Source organism: Schistocerca gregaria, chromosome 1, assembly GCF_023897955.1.
Source record: "Schistocerca gregaria isolate iqSchGreg1 chromosome 1, iqSchGreg1.2, whole genome shotgun sequence".
NCBI classification, from domain to species: domain Eukaryota; kingdom Metazoa; phylum Arthropoda; class Insecta; order Orthoptera; family Acrididae; genus Schistocerca; species Schistocerca gregaria.
In genome coordinates this window covers 734,978,786-734,997,622 of record NC_064920.1, presented here as the reverse complement: position 1 = coordinate 734,997,622, position 18,837 = coordinate 734,978,786, and the positions used below count along the sequence as shown (strand labels likewise).

Below are 18,837 nucleotides of genomic sequence, written 5' to 3'. Positions count from 1 at the left end.
GTATGCCGGTCCTATGAATATGTAATCAATAGTTGTAGAAAAACTTTAAACGTTTGAAAAAAAAGAATGAATGAATTGATCTTGCTGAATGATTGCGTAGTAAAATAATTTTTTCTCTTTAAAGCAGGACTTTAGTTATCATGGATAAGATAAAGGTAAAGGTATTGCGAACAGGTGTGTACTGGGGAATACACGAATAATTCTGAGGCACTGTTATCGCATATAAATTCCATGAAACACTTCTTCGCAATATCTTCGACCCCGCTACACTACGTAATTGCTACGCTGTTCACGAAAGAACAGTTAATCGAAGAACCTGTATCGACTCTCTGTCCTGCTATATCAGTGAAATAGCTTTCGGGAAGTTCCCCCAGTCTAGTTTCAACTATCGAGACTAGGTCAGAGCTGTGACCCAACTGACTACTGCCCTGTACAACTGCACTCAGATACCAAGATTCGCAAAGTAGACTGAAAACATGAGATGATAACCATCTCCATTTTACTTCAACTGGCCCTTGGTAATTTCAGCAAATGTCGGGCTAACAGTTGAAAGATGTGAAAGATATGAAGTCATAAAAATGTCAGACACTCCTGATTATCGGAAAACTGTACGGTTATTCCCACTTTTACGAACTTCGACCGTGATCCGATCTGCACCTTCTTTAGCTCCTACACAAGACGGTACTGCGATTAGCACTCCGCGTCCAAGTCTTCAATGCCACTCGCCGGTTTCGAGAGTTCAGACAGTTACCGGATCTTGTTCATTTGGGCATCTACGCCAGACCGCTTGGCTCATTTCTCGCTACTCGCTGCTGTCACTCAGCGGAACAACGTCCGTAACCAATTTAATTTGTTTTAATTTATGTATTAAGTTTTTTTAATCGTTAGTGTTCGTCTTACCTATCCTAATCGCTGGAGCCCCCAACAATTGCCGGCCGGGTTGGCCGAGCGGTTCTAGGCGCTACAGTGTGGAACCGCGAGACCGCTACGGTTGCAGGTTCGAATCCTGCCTCGGGCATGGATGTATGTGATGTCCTTCGGTTAGTTAGGTTTAAGTAGTTCTAAGTTACAGAGAACTGATGACCTCAGAAGTTAAGCTCCGTAGTGCTCAGAACCATTTTGAACGCCAACAATTTTTCCGTTTTGAGCTTCTTCTATTATCATGTAAGTTACTCCTTAACGTCTTCACACAAGTCTGTTGGTAAATTAACGACCAGTAAAGTTCCCGTGATCTCCCGGGAAACCTTCTGAATATTGCGTTCAGTGAAAATGTTTCCAAATGGCCGACTATGCTCTGATACAGAAATGACCTCACCTACCTAAGACTGCCAATAAAGGTGATTTCCGCGTTTCCGTTCAGTTATAAAAGCCCTACAAAAACGTGAGTAGGCTCATCCCGTTCCAACAACAAATGCAGCAGTCTGCTTATCGGAAACAAAGCGCTTAAAATTGCTCTCTGCTTTTAAATCAGGATCGTGTAATTACCTGATCGACTACCTATTCCAGTGAGCATAGAAAAGACGCGCTACTATTTTTGTACTAAGACAAATAGCTTATTTGAGCATATCTCGACTTGTAGAAGCGACAAATATTTATAAACTTGGGAGATGGGTGCTATTGACTTTCGGCAGATTAGTTTCGGAGGACACGTTTGTTTCAATAGAGACAAAAGCGTGTGTACCGGTGACTTCCGACACATTGCTTCCGGTGTATTAACACGTGGACAGTGATAGGCTTGTATGGCTCACAGGCGAGGACTGCAGTAGGATGGACGTGCGTGGTTTTGTGCAGCGTGCCGGCGCGGAGTGACCCTGAAGGCGCGAGGCGTGCTGCCACCTGTGGGCGGCGCGCGAAAGCGGCCCGCCGCGGTCTGGCCGTCGCCGCTGCCCTCCGCCGCCAAGTCGCTGCGTGCGGGTCGCGGGTTCGCAGCCGAAGGCCCACGGTAAGTGCGCTCACATTTACTTCTGCGTCCAGGAGTCGGACACGGGCTGACTCACAGCTGATAACTACTGCCAAGGACACACACAAACACTTTACGCAGTTCTCGAACTGAAAATTTCCAATATTGCTATATTTGGTAACAAGAGTGCCTTTCCAAATATGATTAGTCACATTTGGACGATTGCTCAGCCCAAGCGATAAAACAGTAGAGGCTTTTTGCATAATCGTATGGCAGCCAGAGAGGTCCCCAGCTATTCGGTCGCCATCAAAACTCTCTACGACTGAAGGTTTGATGTCGTCTACATTGTGCATACAAGACGTTTGAAATGTTGCATTTACGTGTCATCACTGCCATCACTATTAGAACTCCACATACCTACTCCTTCTCAACCATTATTCGGTTCAAGCTACAACATCTGTAGGTCATGGCTAACTGTCACATAATGAAGGGTAATGTGGCTGAAAGTCCGACATAAACTATGCAATTTCTTGACTATGATCTATACAGTTTCAACTTCTCATCACGCATCATACATCTTGATATAGAGGGCGTTATTTATATGTTGTGTTTCCTACCGTTGAAGGGTAATTATAGCGCCTCAGTCTCATTTTGAATACTACATGCGCTGTACTGTTAGACTTTGACATCTACTGTGCAGCGAAAATATTTTGAAGGATTTGAAATACGAATAGAATTAGCGTACTTAACGCAAATAATCTGTTGCGTGAAATTTGAACCAGAAGCAGCTATTTTGACACGAGACCCATTTTCTTTCTTAAGCACACATAGCGGCACATTATTTTTGTGGATACTGCGTGTATTCGACAAAGATTCATTTTGTTTTCAATTTATTTTCTTTTAAAATTTTTTCTCTCTTGCTCTCAGCAAGTGAAGAAACATGATTCATTGCATCAGAATTGAAGAAATATGACTCTCTGCATCAGAATTACTTTCTTCCGTTGAGTAAATGACAGAACAGAAGCCGGTGAGTACAAAAGCCTTGATCAGTATAGGCCTACGTGAACCGGAACAGAAAACGTATACAATCTGCCTGTTTTACCCCTTTCTTTATAAAAAATACAATTCATTTATTTTTCCCGTTTTCCATGGTGCTCGAGGGTCGTAGTTTCCTACTTCGACACAAAGTTCGTATAGTTTATGGAGATCAAATGGTGTTTTTTCATTCAGCAACTGAGCTGTCTTAATTTGTTTTGTTATGATATATTTTCAATTGGAGAACTAACTGAAGAAAATAAACGCATAGTGTGTAACACAGCTTCTGTATGCCTCTAAATTAGTTGACAGTAGGTTATCGGATGCTTTTCTCACACAGAAGCAACTTCTCATTCACAATTTGAGAAATTGTATGTTTACGTCTGAACAGCTGCTATGCATACAGGTGAAACCATCGTTTTTCGCCATAGATACCGGGTAGTTACGTTTACAATAAAATGAGGTTAATAATAGTGTATTAGCACCGAGAAGCAAAAATCACGAACAGATTACTTACTTTAGTTATCAAGTTGAGAGATCTCTTGTAGAGCATATCATTTCGTTTCTTATCGGGAAAAATAAGGATGAGGGTGTCAAGAGATGCTTCGACACAATTGACGTATACTATGCCATGATCTTAACTCAGATATTGTCCTGCTAGTCTAAAGCAGCACACAGAAAGTTCTCTAGGAATAGAGGTCTCTGTGATCGCTCCGTCCTTTACATGCAGTGACGACTGTGCCTGTTTAAACCAATTTCCGAATATGCGAACGTGTCTAACTGGCGAACTGGTTTCATCAATTACTTTTCAGTAACCATGTAAATACAAAGAAGGCTACCTCTGATTTTCAGACGACCAGTGGTGCCACACCACTCCCTGGAACCGAACAGTAGAAGGACGTCCCATCAGTACTGGCGCGGATCAGGAGAAGAGCAGCGATGTCAGAGACCATACTGCCAGTTGCGAGATTCCGCCGGAAGTCAAAAATTGGTGTATGGATTTCCAGCAGGAAAGTTATTAGCTGTGAATGAGTGACCGTTGTTAATAGTTTTCCTGTTAATCATTGTTTAACAACTGGAAATTTCTATACCTATATCTACATATATTCCCCACAAGTCAGTACAAAGTGCACGGTGGAAGGCACACTGTGCCAGTATTATCCAGTTCTGTCCTACTTTGTTCTCTAAATATGACCAACAGAGTTTCGCGAGAACTGTTTCGTCTTTCTTCCAAGGGATCCCAATAAAATTTCCCCAGCATTTCTGTTGCACTTTCGTACGGGCTCTGCCGACCTGTTACTATCACAGCCGCGTGTCTCACAGTTCCGTGATGTCTGCTGCCAAGATTATTTGATAAGAATTCCAAACACTGACACATTTGTGAAACAGGTGCCACATATAAAGTGCAACATAAGGTAATGTTTCACACGGTGGTTCGGCCTGCACTGCGTCAGTACGATCACAATTTAGTCTTACAAAGCCCCCGAATTGCTGAAACTGATGGCTTCATTATGCCTGTTCCGCAGTTTCATAAATTACGTTATCACTAACAAGAGAAATTTAAGGCAAGTTAAAATACAGTTCACTACAGCCATGCGCCATAAGTTGGGTTGTCAACTGTAGATGTAAATACGCCAATTATCGTTTCATGAGCACTCGACTTGAAACTCATACTACTGAGTTTAACACTGTGAAGAGATTCATCATTCATTAGAGTGGCTTATGCATTAAATAACTCTGTTATAGAAAACGAAAATTAAAATTTCCTAAATCAGTCCTTTGTGAAATAAACAGTTTTTATTTTAGCTTCTACGGGAAGAAATGATTGACACCACATAATTCTTAAATTGTTAGAATATTATTATAACCTAAAAATAACTGAAAACCACTTAAAGTATTTTTTTTTAATGTGGCTAACTGTAAACAGAGTTTCAGGAAGTTCTTTAAGGCAAGTTACATTTAGAAATTATGAACAGTGTACGAAAAATCAGGACAACGGAAAGCTCTTTAGGTGATCTCATAACAGATACATTTTAAGAGAGACAGGTTTTAATAAATAGAAGATTTGTTGTTTGTTGAGAGTTTCGTGTCATGTTTTCAGATTCGTGAAGTATAATCTAAAATGTCAAATTTTGGAGCTATCTAATCGTTATACATTACTAGTTGTTCTTATCTGAGTTAATACTTTCTTATTGCCAGATTTCCTATTGTCAGATGTGTCGATTAAGGCGTAGCAATAGCCTTAACACAACTTCTACATTTACGCCTCACGTATAACACCACGGAACTGCCGTTCATTTTGTCTTAACTACGCCATGTCATGCCATGCAGCAATAGCTGTAGCATCGATTTATTTCCTTGCAAACGTATCTCCTCGCGTCGCCTTATCAATATAGCAATTTTTGTTTGTATTTAACACGAAAGTTCTTTTCAAATATTGCTCTTGTCCACGAAGTACATTTCATAGCACGTAATTAAATATACGAAAGGGTACGATTTGTGTCACCTGTCGTCTGTTAAGGCATCACGCCAGACATACACACAATCTTGCATACCATTAAAGTACCGAATATCGTACATGTTTGACACATAACTGCCTGTGTTAAAATTGCTGAAGCGGAAGAAGCCATCTGTGTAACACAGTAGTTAGTCAGCAAAGTGAAATCAGTATATGTACTAGAAAGCATTTGCATTCTTACAGTTAGTGGTGGTGAATATTTCCTCTCATTAATAGTATGTGGCAGCGCACGACAGTTTCGATTTCGAAATACCGACGGACTAAAAAAAAAGGGGGGGGGGGCAGGAACGAAATAAAAAAAGAGACAACTATAACAAGACAAATAGGTCCAACAAAAACTAAAATGAGTTGATGGATTATGAGAGGTTACATCTGGCGCCTACGACGGGCACGGAGACAAAAAGTAGTTCCAGAGCAGATTGTGTCATTGGGCGTATTTCAGACACTTTAGTGGCTGATTGTGGTACACAAGAGCAGCAAATATAATGTTGTATTTCTAACCGAGAAATGTGTTTTTGATAATGAACTAGGCCGTTTGTTATTGAAAGAGGAAAATACAAATGGAAAGAGATTGCGTCTGGATAATAACGAGGATCGAAATTGGTTGTATCATATTCAAAAGAACCATCGTAGGATCTTAATCCTTACAAGGGAACCCTCAGTATGGCTGATCAGACGGTTATTTGAATCTTGCTTCTTCTAAATGCGAGAACAGTGACTTAACAAATGCTCCATGTCGCCTTGCTCTTGTTTCTGCACTCGTGAAATACACAGAAGACCTTTTGTTAACAATAAGCTACTGAAATCAAATTTTTATTTCCTTGCATAATTCTTTATTGTGTTGGACAGTTGTACTAGTGACATAATGTCAGAGAATACTTCATAACGTACAGAACAAAGAAACTGACACAAAGTAAGTGTTTAGCGTTAACAACTCAAATAGAAAGGGCTGAACGTAATGTGGCATTAAAGTGCGAAATTAAGAATACTGATTCGGTAATTCCGTAGTCAACACATTTTTTTTTTTTTTTTTGTGCGTTTTCTAACTGAGAAATGAAAAGGCGAAGTACAGTTTGCGTATTAGGTTGACACCGAATGTACTCGCTATAACTTTGACAAAGAAACGCAGTAACTACCAAATAAAGTAAGTAGTGCACAGAAGCATTTTACGCAAAGCAATGTTGATGTAAAGCCTTGTTCGGTACTGCTGCGACAAATGATCGCTACATTACTTCGTAAACTGTACCAAAATAGACGCAACACTGTTCCCTGACACACGCACTTAATATTCCCGAAGGCTCTGAGAAACAGTTAGGGCATATACTTGTTAATTTTCATTTTTGCTTGATGTTTTCCAAATACGAACACATATAACGCATGGGGAGAGATCAGGACTGTATGGAGGATGTGTAAGGGCTTCCCAGCGAAACTTCCGTAGCGTAATCGAAACAACCTTTGTAATATGAGGGCAGGCCCAAACTAATGCTCATCTATAATGACGCCGCTCTCAACAATATGCTTAGCAACAAAAATGAAAATAATGGAGTTCAAAAATGGTTCAAATGGCTCTGAGCACTATGCGACTTAACTTCTGAGGTCATCAGTCGCCTAGAACTTAGTACTAATTAAACCTAACTAACCTAAGAACATCACACACATCCATGCCCGAGGCAGGATTCGAACCTGCGACCGTAGCGGTCGCTTGGTTCCAGACTGTAGCGCCTAGAACCGCACGGCCACTTCGGCCGGCAATAATGGAGTTGTAACGAATGTTGACATACATCTAATATTCCTCACTCAATTGAATGGCTAATTGAAGACAGAATATTTCCAATTAATTGATATTACGTAAGTCTTTAAACCGAAAATTACGCAGTTCTTATTTGTAACTAGTTTTTGCCTGATAATGTTTAAATTTTGTTGTTTTATTTCCAACGCCAATTCGACAATCTGAAGTCGTGTGTACGTCCCCCATCTGCATCTACTTGAGATATTTGTGATACTGTAGTGTTGCCTTCGCTATATGACAAAAGACTGAAATTCAGTCAGTGGAACATTGTAATCTGCAACAAAATACTATTTAAAAAAAATTTCCTCACATAATTATGTTACGTGTAGCGGTTAGCGGTTGGCTTAGAAGTACCGGTAGCACGGAACTCCCTTGACGTACATAATGCCATTATGTACAACTTAGAAAACGTCAATCGATTTGCTAGAGATTATGGTCATAAGGAATGTCCGAAATGATGACCTTTTTCAAGGAGATTTGGTAGAGGTGTATGGGCAAAGTGAGCCTGCTCATTGAAGATCAGAGCGTATATAAAACCATCGAGAGACATTTAACTTTGAACGAGCCTGCGATAACGAATGGTCGATGATGGTGGCAATAAATTGCTAACAAATCTGGCATCTGGCACATGACCTGTAACTCAGAATTTCAGAATTAGTAGTATCTTTTTTTTTAGAATCAGTGCAGATGGCTAATAACGTGGGACAAGTCCTAAAATTGTAATTATGCAAGTAAAAAATGGCCTGCATCTGCAACATAACACGTAATGCTCTCCGTTCCGGAATGGGAAAGTGAAGGAGAACCGTACAGAAAATGCGTGCCGTTTTTGCGCGATCTAGCTTAGAACATACATCACCCGAAGTAATGTTTCAGGTGGTTTAGATGATTCTCCATTTGTGCCTTAGAAACACACGTGCAAAGTTAAGACATTAAATATACGAAGTGAAATTTCCACCAATAGCAGGTGTATCTTAACTAAGACGTCACACATGGTGAAGCGAATATTAACCAACCACAGAAATATAATAATTTCTAAATCTTGAATGGTCTAGTAGACTGTCTATGACATGACAATCCATGGCGACATGTAATTATTGCAACTACACCATTGAAGAGAAGCTGGAAATTCTAAGAAAATGAGATCTTATCACATGAGTGTCTAACGCAGTACAGTATATACCGAGGTGTCACAGATAGTATCTACAGGTGCATGATAAGAAATCTGAAAGAAGGTATCACTGCTTCGCTTTGTCGGGACATAAGTACAGTTGTTTCCCATGTCTTTCTGATAACGTCGCTTCTGATCGTCATTATATGTTGCATACAGTATCGCACAACCTTCAAAGATCCAAAGATTATCTGGTGATATAGTCCTCCGAGTAAACACTGATACTGCGACTTACGTCTTACCTCATTATTTTTTTCTGGAACTTGGATAAGGCGTATTTTGTGAGATAAGATTATTATACAGACAGCTTCTCCCCACAGTGAGTAGCTTTATAACTCTTTACAATAGATATGATTTAGCAATATATGGCAATGAGTTTAGGAAATACTTCTTTTTAATAAAACCACTGTAAATGATCATTTTCGAATTTGTCCCGTGATGTTTCCTTTATTCGTTTCTTAGCACGTAAATGAACACGGGCTACCCGGCTCGAAAAGGAAGTTTGGTAGGGTGTAGAAAAATATCCGCTACCCGTCACAATAAAACGTTATTTATTTGTCATACGACCGGTTTCGGGCTTGCTCCCATCCTCAGGTGTTTATACATTCACGTACATATTTATACTGTTGGAGATCACTGTATAAAAACAAACAAAAATTTTTTTCCTGCAGAGATATACAATCTCACCTGTGTGTCCAGCCGGAAGAAAGACAGGAAACTGTCAGCCCAGTCGCTGCTGAAATTTTCAGGGCTTTGACCGCTGCTCAGATTGTCGTTACGCAAGTACTTCTGACATCGCTCAGTCATGTTGTGGTTGACATCAGTTAATTTGGGATTTTGGGATAGTCACTGAAGCCAACCACCACTAGAGCACTATTGTACAATTAAATAAATAACTACAGTTCATAGGGACTCTAAAGTGAATAAAAAAAAAGATGTTTCCACGTCAAATTTTTAAGCGCTCTTGAGAGTAAGTCAACATGATGGTTATCGTTCTGCGATAAGTAATAAAAACACAGTGTTCAGTGTTTCAGTCTCGTTACCAATTAGAAGAACATGACACCACTCGTCTGTATGTTATCATGGACAATTTTCTTGATTTGGGTTAATAATGCCAATAGGCAAGCTATACCCTAAAGCACTTACGTCAGTTCTGTAATTAGTGACACTATAAAGCTCTGCATGTCTGTCAGACTGACTATTAAGAACTCAGTGTAAGTGATTAAGACTGAAAGCTCTCAGAATGAGGGTGGAAAACCATGTCAAATATACACTCATTTTCGACGCCGTCCCATTTGTAGTTAGCACCCTTGTGCAACAATTTTCAAGTAAGGAGATCCATCCCTGAAGTACGACACTGGAAGATTAAAATTTGTCCAGGTACACGTATTTATGTTCGGAAATAAGTGAACGTCACAGTTGTAAATTTAGCGGATAAAGTGGATGTTCCAGCAAATCGTAATTCAGTTCATTTAGCCTTCTTACTGTCAAAGTATCATACTCCTGATAAAAAGTGACTTTTTCTATTTTCATGCTTTTTTTACCCATTTGCTTCAGAAGAATTATCCAGTATTCGCTATTTTATTGTTTTACATTTTGCAAATAAATTGAAATGAAGAATTACTTTAGCACCACAGCAAACACCGGTCATAATCTTTCGTAAACAGTAAACTCATTTCACTGTTTTGATGACAAAGGACGACCATGTATTCAAATCCTCTTATGTTTCGCTATCGACATGAGGCCGCGAAATCACCTCTCAAACAATGTTACACATCAGTGTGAAAAAACTGTTGACTAAGCAATAGCTGAAAGTTACTTTCGCGTATTTACGGTGGTTAGCATTAAACAAGATGCGGAACGCATAGTGCACAAAGTTTCCTAGTACTTAATTTTTTATTTCAAGCGTGCGGTATTCTTCCATCTTAGACGCGAAAGATGTCAGATGCATATTCGTTGACTGACTGTCCAAAAGAATTATGCGTCCATTCTTTTTTCCTTGATTTTACTTTTAGGAATTAGTCACGTCGATCAACTTCACGAGAAATATAGACATATTTGAATTCAGTAGACACTATCTCATTTATGATACGGGACAAGCAGACTCGTTCTCACACTTCACATGCGAGGGATGAATTTCCGTTGTCTCCAAACCGCTCACAACAAAGAATTTTTCGATGACACTGTGATCCAGTTCATCTATGTCAAACAAACATGTGCCGTTTTAAAAATAAGTCGGAGGAAACCTATTTCACAAACCAAGTCAAGACTTGGCGTTTTTCATAGTGCAATTACAGTTACCATAGTGATAACACTATTTCATTGGCGTTAACACCAGCTACATGCCAAGCCTTAGTTTTTTCGCTTTGCCATGATACTGGATATGCATTCATACACTGGATACGTCAGTACACAAACAAAATATCTGTCCGCCGTTTGGAAATATTAACACGACCCTTTTCGTCTCTTTAATTTCTACATGTTCATGCATATCATATAAATATAATGCTAGCCCAAATCACTAAAGAGGTAGTTCTAATGTATTAGTGGAAAGCAATAAAAAAGTGAGAGTTAAAGGGAAACCTATGCACACTCACTGGTCTAATTAACATTTACCGACTAGAGCAAAGAAACTTTCTCCATTTAACACACATTTTGTAAAAAAAATCACAAGCATAAAGAAATTTCCATTTCCACTTTGTAATAAACTTACAAATTAATAAAAAGTTACAGTTGAAGCTCGCGCCAAGTACCTCTGTCTTTGTATGACTGGAAATGTGTTGCGCTATGAATAACATATAACACTTCAATTTATGAAAAACAAAGGTCTTTGAAATTTTAGAAATTGCGTTAAGCGTTCAGATATACTATTTGAAGAATGTCAACCAACAGTGTGTTTGCACTATATCTGCCGTTTCATTTTTGCTCTCACATATCTCATTAAGTTTTACTCTCTTTTATAGATTCACTCAACCAGTTTTTTTCTTTCAAGTACTACAGTCAGTTTAATTATGTCACCTAAATCTATGGGGGTCTACTTTGCAATGGTTCGGTTTTTGCAGAAAACGTTTGTTCGTTGTAACTTTGAAAGCCCGTTGGAAATTGTTAACACAAACTCTAAGTGTGACATTCAATTAATATATTGCTCAAAAGGTTAAAAGTTGTGGCTCCAGCGATGTTGAATCGCATCTTTCATCTGTGAGCAAAGAATGTAAGTGACCAACAGGTAAAAGTACTCTACGACAGTGTCCTGGATATTCTTCTAATGATGGTTAGTTTCCAAATTTCGGGCCTTACGCTTATTAATGCAAAATAGGATAAAACAGTATCTAATTTTCGTCCGTAGAAACGTTTCATTCTTGGAGAATTCTTGTTACTAACACCTTTGTTTGTTTTAGAATGTTCTCGAAAACAAATCTTTCCATTTGTGTTGTGGAAAAACTTATGTTTTGGTCATGAGTAGAAATAATGTTGCCTGTAAGACCACTGGAAAGATTACTTCGACCTTCAAGAGCCCGTTCTGGTGATAATTGGCAGTGGCGTCTCGCGGTGTACGCTTGGAACTGACATTTGGTAGCACAGAGCTCATCCGCAGTGTTTTTCTGTAATCATAGTATGATATCTTATGATTCACTCCAAGTAACATCTCAGAGTTGGTGTCTATCTTTCTGATGATGAAGTGTCAAAAGTTTGTATATAACTCTGGTGGGATAATGTATGAATTACTCAGAAAAATACGAACCTAATTAGTTCAGTCACCTTATAGGACGATAATTTTGTCAAAGTAATGATGACTCCACAAAAAGAAATTTTTCTTTAGACCTATCATACGTAGTGGATTATCCAATAATGTACAAACAAAAAGCTGAGACGTGAACGATCTAAAGCTCGGCAAGAAAGTCAGTATTTCTCTGCGAAGAAGACCAGGTCTGCCTGTCAAGTAACAGCAATGCAAACCCTGAACTTTTTAACTCAAATCATTAAAAATATGATTAAAATATTAATCAGGACGAAAAACAATGGATGTCAAAAACTGAGTGAAACTACTGTAAGTAGACAGTTGGAAGGTTATAAGAGAGAGATTTGTGTCATAATACAGTTATTCGATGGAGCTGGAAACGGAAGCGGAATTTATGCGATGAGTCTGAAATATAAAAAATACCCACTGTATGACGTGAATGTGGAATTAAGTTTTAAGCAAATGACAATACACTTAATATTATCAAAATACAGTATACTATTGTGACACTTGATGATAGAGGGTCTCTTACTAAATCTGTCATGATCGTATTGTGAGGAATCGTATTTAATGTTGAGAATGGAAGTGTCGAATGGAAGATGTCACATTATGACGGTTTACGCAGTGGAGAAGCACTGAGCCTAAGGAAAACGACACAAATATTTTTGAGCAGGGGAGAGATTAGTATATTTGGTCACTTTTCAGAGTTTGGCATCTAACTGATCCTGTAACTGGACTTTAATACATTTTCTTATTCCATTTTAAATGATGGCATTCGCTTTTTATTTGCTGCAGCCTCTTTTCTGAAATTACAAAAACTGCCCGAGAGAATCAAGATTTGCCCGACTGTGAAAACGTGTTCCAAAGTAAACGAAGCTCATTTACACAGGAAAAAATATTATATTCAAATTTAAAAGTGCTGTAGTCGAGAAAATCTTCTCAGTGTTGCATTTAATAGTCTATGTCTTGCATTATTAATCTTCTACATGCTAATTATTAGTGAGTGAAATGAAATTGAGAACAAGGATTATCAAAACCAGTTACTAGTTAAAAGCATTTTGAAATACAACCTATTGGCAACAAACACAAATTTCCATTTACAAGACTGAGAAATTAATCATTAAGACGTTAAAGGAACCCTGTTCAGTTGAAAATTTATGACATTCAATGGTAGAAGACCTCCTTCTGTTTCAAAGCACAAGACGGTGCAGGGCCGACGAAGTACGATTTAACCATCCACAGTTATGTAACTAGTTTTTAAAATATATACAGAATTTGACTCACCTCAAAATACTGTAGATGAAGAATTAACAATATCCTACAAATACATTTAATGTAATTACACAGCTGATAAACATGTGAAACTCTTAATATTTAAAAAACTTTGCGCAGAACACAACCTCATGTCCCACAACATCAAACCACCTGAAACCGCCGCAAACTGCTTATGGAGGTTGCTAGGGCACATTCTTTCTCATGATTCTAAAATCACAGGAAGCATGATTTGTTCCTATGTACACTGTCCTCAAAGTACAACACTCCTCCAATACGAGAGAGAGAGGAGGGAGAGGGAGAGAGAGAGAGAGAGAGAGAGAGAGAGAGAGAGAGAGAGAGAAAACGCTGAACAGAATATAGCGGATGATAATGCGACTGTTGGGCAAGACATGCAATGAACTGAGCCTTAAACAGAATCACTAAGCATCGGAGCTGTCACAGAAGACAACGATCTTGACTAGGCCGCTATGTCTCGCAATACCGAATGACATGGTACTGTAAAAAGTAAGATATGCCACGCTACGTCGGCCAGTTCTCGTACTGGTGATAACACTGCACCGTGAACAATACATCGGTATAGAACGATCTTCACCATTAGCAGTTACAGTTGACGGTAAAAGTAGAGATGGGAAATGTTTTTGAAAATGTATGTGAGTTTTGAAATGACGGGATAAATTTAACGTTGTATGTTAGAGAAAAACTGTGACCGAATTGAACAAAATTGAATGGAAACGAATCACTATGATAAAGCAAGGTGTTAGACATTCAAACTGACTGAAAACTATACGTTTAGTGACAAGGCAAAGATATATTAAAATTATGTATGTTTTGACCATTTATTAGAGCTGCACACCTGGAGACGATAAAAATAATTTGATAAACTGTGGGATTGCAAATGTCAGATTCAATTTATTACTACACGGAGAAATTCTGATCATTACCTATCATAAGAGTGGAATTGATTTCCGCCATTTGACTATTAGTTGTTCATTTATTTTACACACTCATGATTTCGACTTTGTAGCCATTCTCAAGTGCATGTTCAAATGTTAAAATATGTCTAACCTGTCTGTGACATGTCATCGTCAAAAAGTATATTCCTGGTCTTATACACTAGTTGTCATATGACAGGAGACGAGCACATTTTGAAGACAAAGGAAATGGCGTAAAACTCTTTCAAAAAATTCTACACGACTGTGGCCCTCACGAAGGAAAGGTTGTTGTTATAATTGTTTTTACCAGTGAATGGACTGTCACACAATGAAACCACCCCTCTAGGGTTCGTAAGTAGATTAAACAAAGTCACACAAATTTAATAGCAAAATCTGAATCTAATTAAGTAATAGATGAAGTTCTGCCACATATTTCACAGGGATTTTCAGACTAGATGTGGCTGCTATTTTCTAGATGTTCATTAATGTGAAAACCCTTATTACGTCTCTTGTTACTGGAAAGAAACAAACGGAATTTTCTGTATTAATTTGAATAGCATAACATTAAACGAATTGGTCCACAGTGAACCACAATTAGGAACACACGTACTATTCTTCTTGTGTGTGTGAAAACAACGGGACACACATACGCAAAGCGTAAAATCACCCAAGAATTGCAAGAACAACAAGTCAGCACTTAAACGTAAAAATACGGATATATATTATGATACTGAAAGAAGCTAATTCTAAAAAAATTATCCTTCAGCTTTTTTTGAGAAAATGAAAAGGTCACCCTACAAGAATCTTCACTAATTACAGGAATCAACGAGCTAAAAGAATGGAAAGAAAATGCGAAGAAATTATATAGAACACCAAATGAAAGATCAAAATAGCAGCAATTTTTTTTATTTTTATTTTTTATTTTTTGCATGGTACGTAACTGGTAGGCATCATTGAAGGAGAACGGTAATACCTGAGCTTGCTCTTTACAACCGAAATGCAACAAAACAATGAGAGAATACCTACAGACGAAATTCGTTTCATCAGTATAAATCAATCGAAGAATGGCAAATCATTCGAACGTCTTATTATTATTAATTTGATTACGCATAATGAAAAGCATTATTTGTTATGTAGACTCTGTTGTGAGTGTTGACAAATACATTAGCCAGAAAACAGCACTGAAAAAAAAAATCAATACTATACCCTGAGCTGATTTGTAATAGCACTTAATGAACATATCCTTTGAATAGCGAGCCAGTTGACACTGTGGTTAAGGCGTTGGGCTCGTATTTAGAAAATGAGGTGTTGCGCTTCTTCCCTTCTAGTTTTTTTTAATGTTGCAGCTGCTCCACTTTTGCAATGAGTTAAAAATAGTCAAAAAGCGCTTAAGAGAATTTGCAGCAAGCATTCATCGCAATAATTATTTCCTGAGATCCTACCCTTACACAAATTAAGGTTGTCCAGATTACCAAGCGACAGAGAAACTTTCTGAGCACTGTCGATCGTGTGATAACACTGAGCGGGTACTACTCATACCTGCTTGCGGTACGCAGACGGGCCACGCGGTGCTGCGGTGCAGACGTTCTGGCATCAACTGCTCGCCGCCCGTCGCCGGCGCCTACGTATCGCCGATATGCCACCCACCGAGGCACCCGCCATTGGAGCCCCCTGTACCACTTCCTCTTCCTCCTCCTCCTCCTCTGTTCTCGTATTCGGCCTGGGTTGCTTTCTATAGCCGAAAGACCTGCAGATGAAGTACACGCTTAGTTTCATCGTTAAAGTTAGATCTACATATACACTCCTGGAAATGGAAAAAAGAACACATTGACACCGGTGTGTCAGACCCACCATACTTTCTCCGGACACTGCGAGAGGGCTGTACAAGCAATGATCACACGCACGGCACAGCGGACACACCAGGAACCGCGGTGTTGGCCGTCGAATGGCGCTAGCTGCGCAGCATTTGTGCACCGCCGCCGTCAGTGTCAGCCAGTTTGCCGTGGCATACGAAGCTCCATCGCAGTCTTTAACACTGGTAGCATGCCGCGACAGCGTGGACGTGAACCGTATGTGCAGTTGACGGACTTTGAGCGAGGGCGTATAGTGGGCATGCGGGAGGCCGGGTGGACGTACCGCCGAATTGCTCAACACGTGGGGCGTGAGGTCTCCACAGTACATCGATGTTGTGGCCAGTGGTCGGCGGAAGGTGCACGTGCCCGTCGACCTGGGACCGGACCGCAGCGACGCACGGATGCACGCCAAGACCGTAGGATCCTACGCAGTGCCGTAGGGGACCGCACCGCCACTTCCCAGCAAATTAGGGACACTGTTGCTCCTGGGGTATCGGCGAGGACCATTCTCAACCGTCTCCATGAAGCTGGGCTACGGTCCCGCACACCGTTAGGCCGTCTTCCGCTCACGCCCCAACATCGTGCAGCCCGCCTCCAGTGGTGTCGCGACAGGCGTGAATGGAGGGACGAATGGAGACGTGTCGTCTTCAGCGATGAGAGTCGCTTCTGCCTTGGTGCCAATGATGGTCGTATGCGTGTTTGGCGCCGTGCAGGTGAGCGCCACAATCAGGACTGCATACGACCGAGGCACACAGGGCCAACACCCGGCATCATGGTGTGGGGAGCGATCTCCTACACTGGCCGTACACCTCTGGTGATCGTCGAGGGGACACTGAATAGTACACGGTACATCCAAACCGTCATCGAACCCATCGTTCTACCATTCCTAGACCGGCAAGAGAACTTGCTGTTCCAACAGGACAATGCACGTCCGCATGTATCCCGTGCCACCCAACGTGCTCTAGAAGGTGTAAGTCAACTACCCTGACCAGCAAGATCTCCGGATCTGTCCCCCATTGAGCATGTTTGGGACTGGATGAAGCGTCGTCTCACGCGGTCTGCACGTCCAGCACGAACGCTGGTCCAACTGAGGCGCAGGTGGAAATGGCATGGCAAGCCGTTCCACTGGACTACATCCAGCATCTCTACGATCGTCTCCATGGGAGAATAGCAGCCTGCATTGCTGCGAAAGGTGGATATACACTGTACTAGTGCCGACATTGTGCATGCTCTGTTGCCTGTGTCTATGTGCCTGTGGTTCTGTCAGTGTGATCATGTGATGTATCTGACCCCAGGAATGTGTCAATAAAGTTTCCCCTTCCTGGGACAATGAATTCACGGTGTTCTTATTTCAATTTCCAGGAGTGTACATGTACATGATTACTCTGGAATTCACAGTTAACTGCCTGGCAGACGGTTCATCGCACCACCTTCAAACTACTTCTCTACCGTTTCGTTCTCGAACAGCGTGCGGGAAAAACGAGCGCTTAAATTTTCCGCGCGAGCTCTGATTTCTCTTATTTTATTATGACGATTATTTCCTCGTATATAGGTGGGCGCCAACAAAAAATTTTCACACTCCGAGAAGAAAGTTGTGACTGGTATGACAAGGCCCTACCGCAGCCAAAACTTCTTTGTTTTCATAACTATCACCCTATTCGTGTATGATATCCGTCGCACTCTCTCCGATAGTTTGTGATAACACGAAACGAGATGCTCTTCTTTGAACTTTTTCGATTTCCTTCGTCAATCCCATCAGATGCGGATCCAACAAAGTGCAGACGTAGTCCAGAAAAGGACAGACAAGTTTAGTATGATAAGTCTTTTTCGTAGAGCTGTTACCTTTTTTATGTGTTCTGCCGGTAAATCACAACATTATCTACTTGGTTGCTACAATTTAGGTCATTCGTCACTGTAATGTATTTAGTTTGGTTTAGAGCCTTTAGATTTCTACGATTTATCGTGTAACCCAAATTTAGCAACATCCTTTTAATACTCGTGTGGATGACTTCACACTTTTCATTATTTACAGTCAACTCCCACTTCTTGCAACATACACATACCTTGCCTAAATCATTTTGTAATTCGTTTTGATCATCTGCTGACTTTACAAGACGGCAAATGGCAGCATCATCTGCAAACAGTCCAAGATGGCTATTCAGATTGTCTCCTAAATCGCCAGCCGATGTGGCCAAGTGGTTCAAGGCGCTTCAGTCTGGAACCGCGCAACCGCTACGGTCGCAGGTTCGAATCCTGCCTCGGGCATGGACGTGTGTGATGTCCTTAGGTTAGTTAGGTTTAAGTACTTCTAAGCTTTAGGGGACTGATGACCTCAGATGTTAAGTCCCATACTGCTCAGAGCCATTTGAACCATTTTATTGTCTCCTAAATCATTTATGTAGTACAGGAACAGGACAGAGTTTATACTTCTTCTTGCAGAACGCCAGATATTATTTCTATTTCACTCGATGACTCTCCATCATTTATTATGAAGTGTGACCTTTCTGATAGCAAATCTCAAATTCAGTCACAGAACTGAGACGATAAGCCACAGGCACGCAATTTGATTACATGTCGGTTGTGAGGAACGGTTCAAAACCCTTCTGGAAATCTAAAAATATGGAATCA

General features: G+C 40.2%; 1 protein-coding gene across 1 annotated transcript in view; it reads left to right on the top strand.

The window, feature by feature from the left end:
- Positions 1–18,837, top strand: part of LOC126271423 (iroquois-class homeodomain protein IRX-6) — a 776,927-nt gene that overhangs the window by 249,073 nt on the left and 509,017 nt on the right. The window contains exon 2 of the mRNA XM_049974156.1: positions 1,792–1,942. Within this exon, the coding sequence (XP_049830113.1) occupies positions 1,792–1,942 (151 nt within the window). The remainder of the gene's footprint in view (positions 1–1,791; positions 1,943–18,837) is intronic.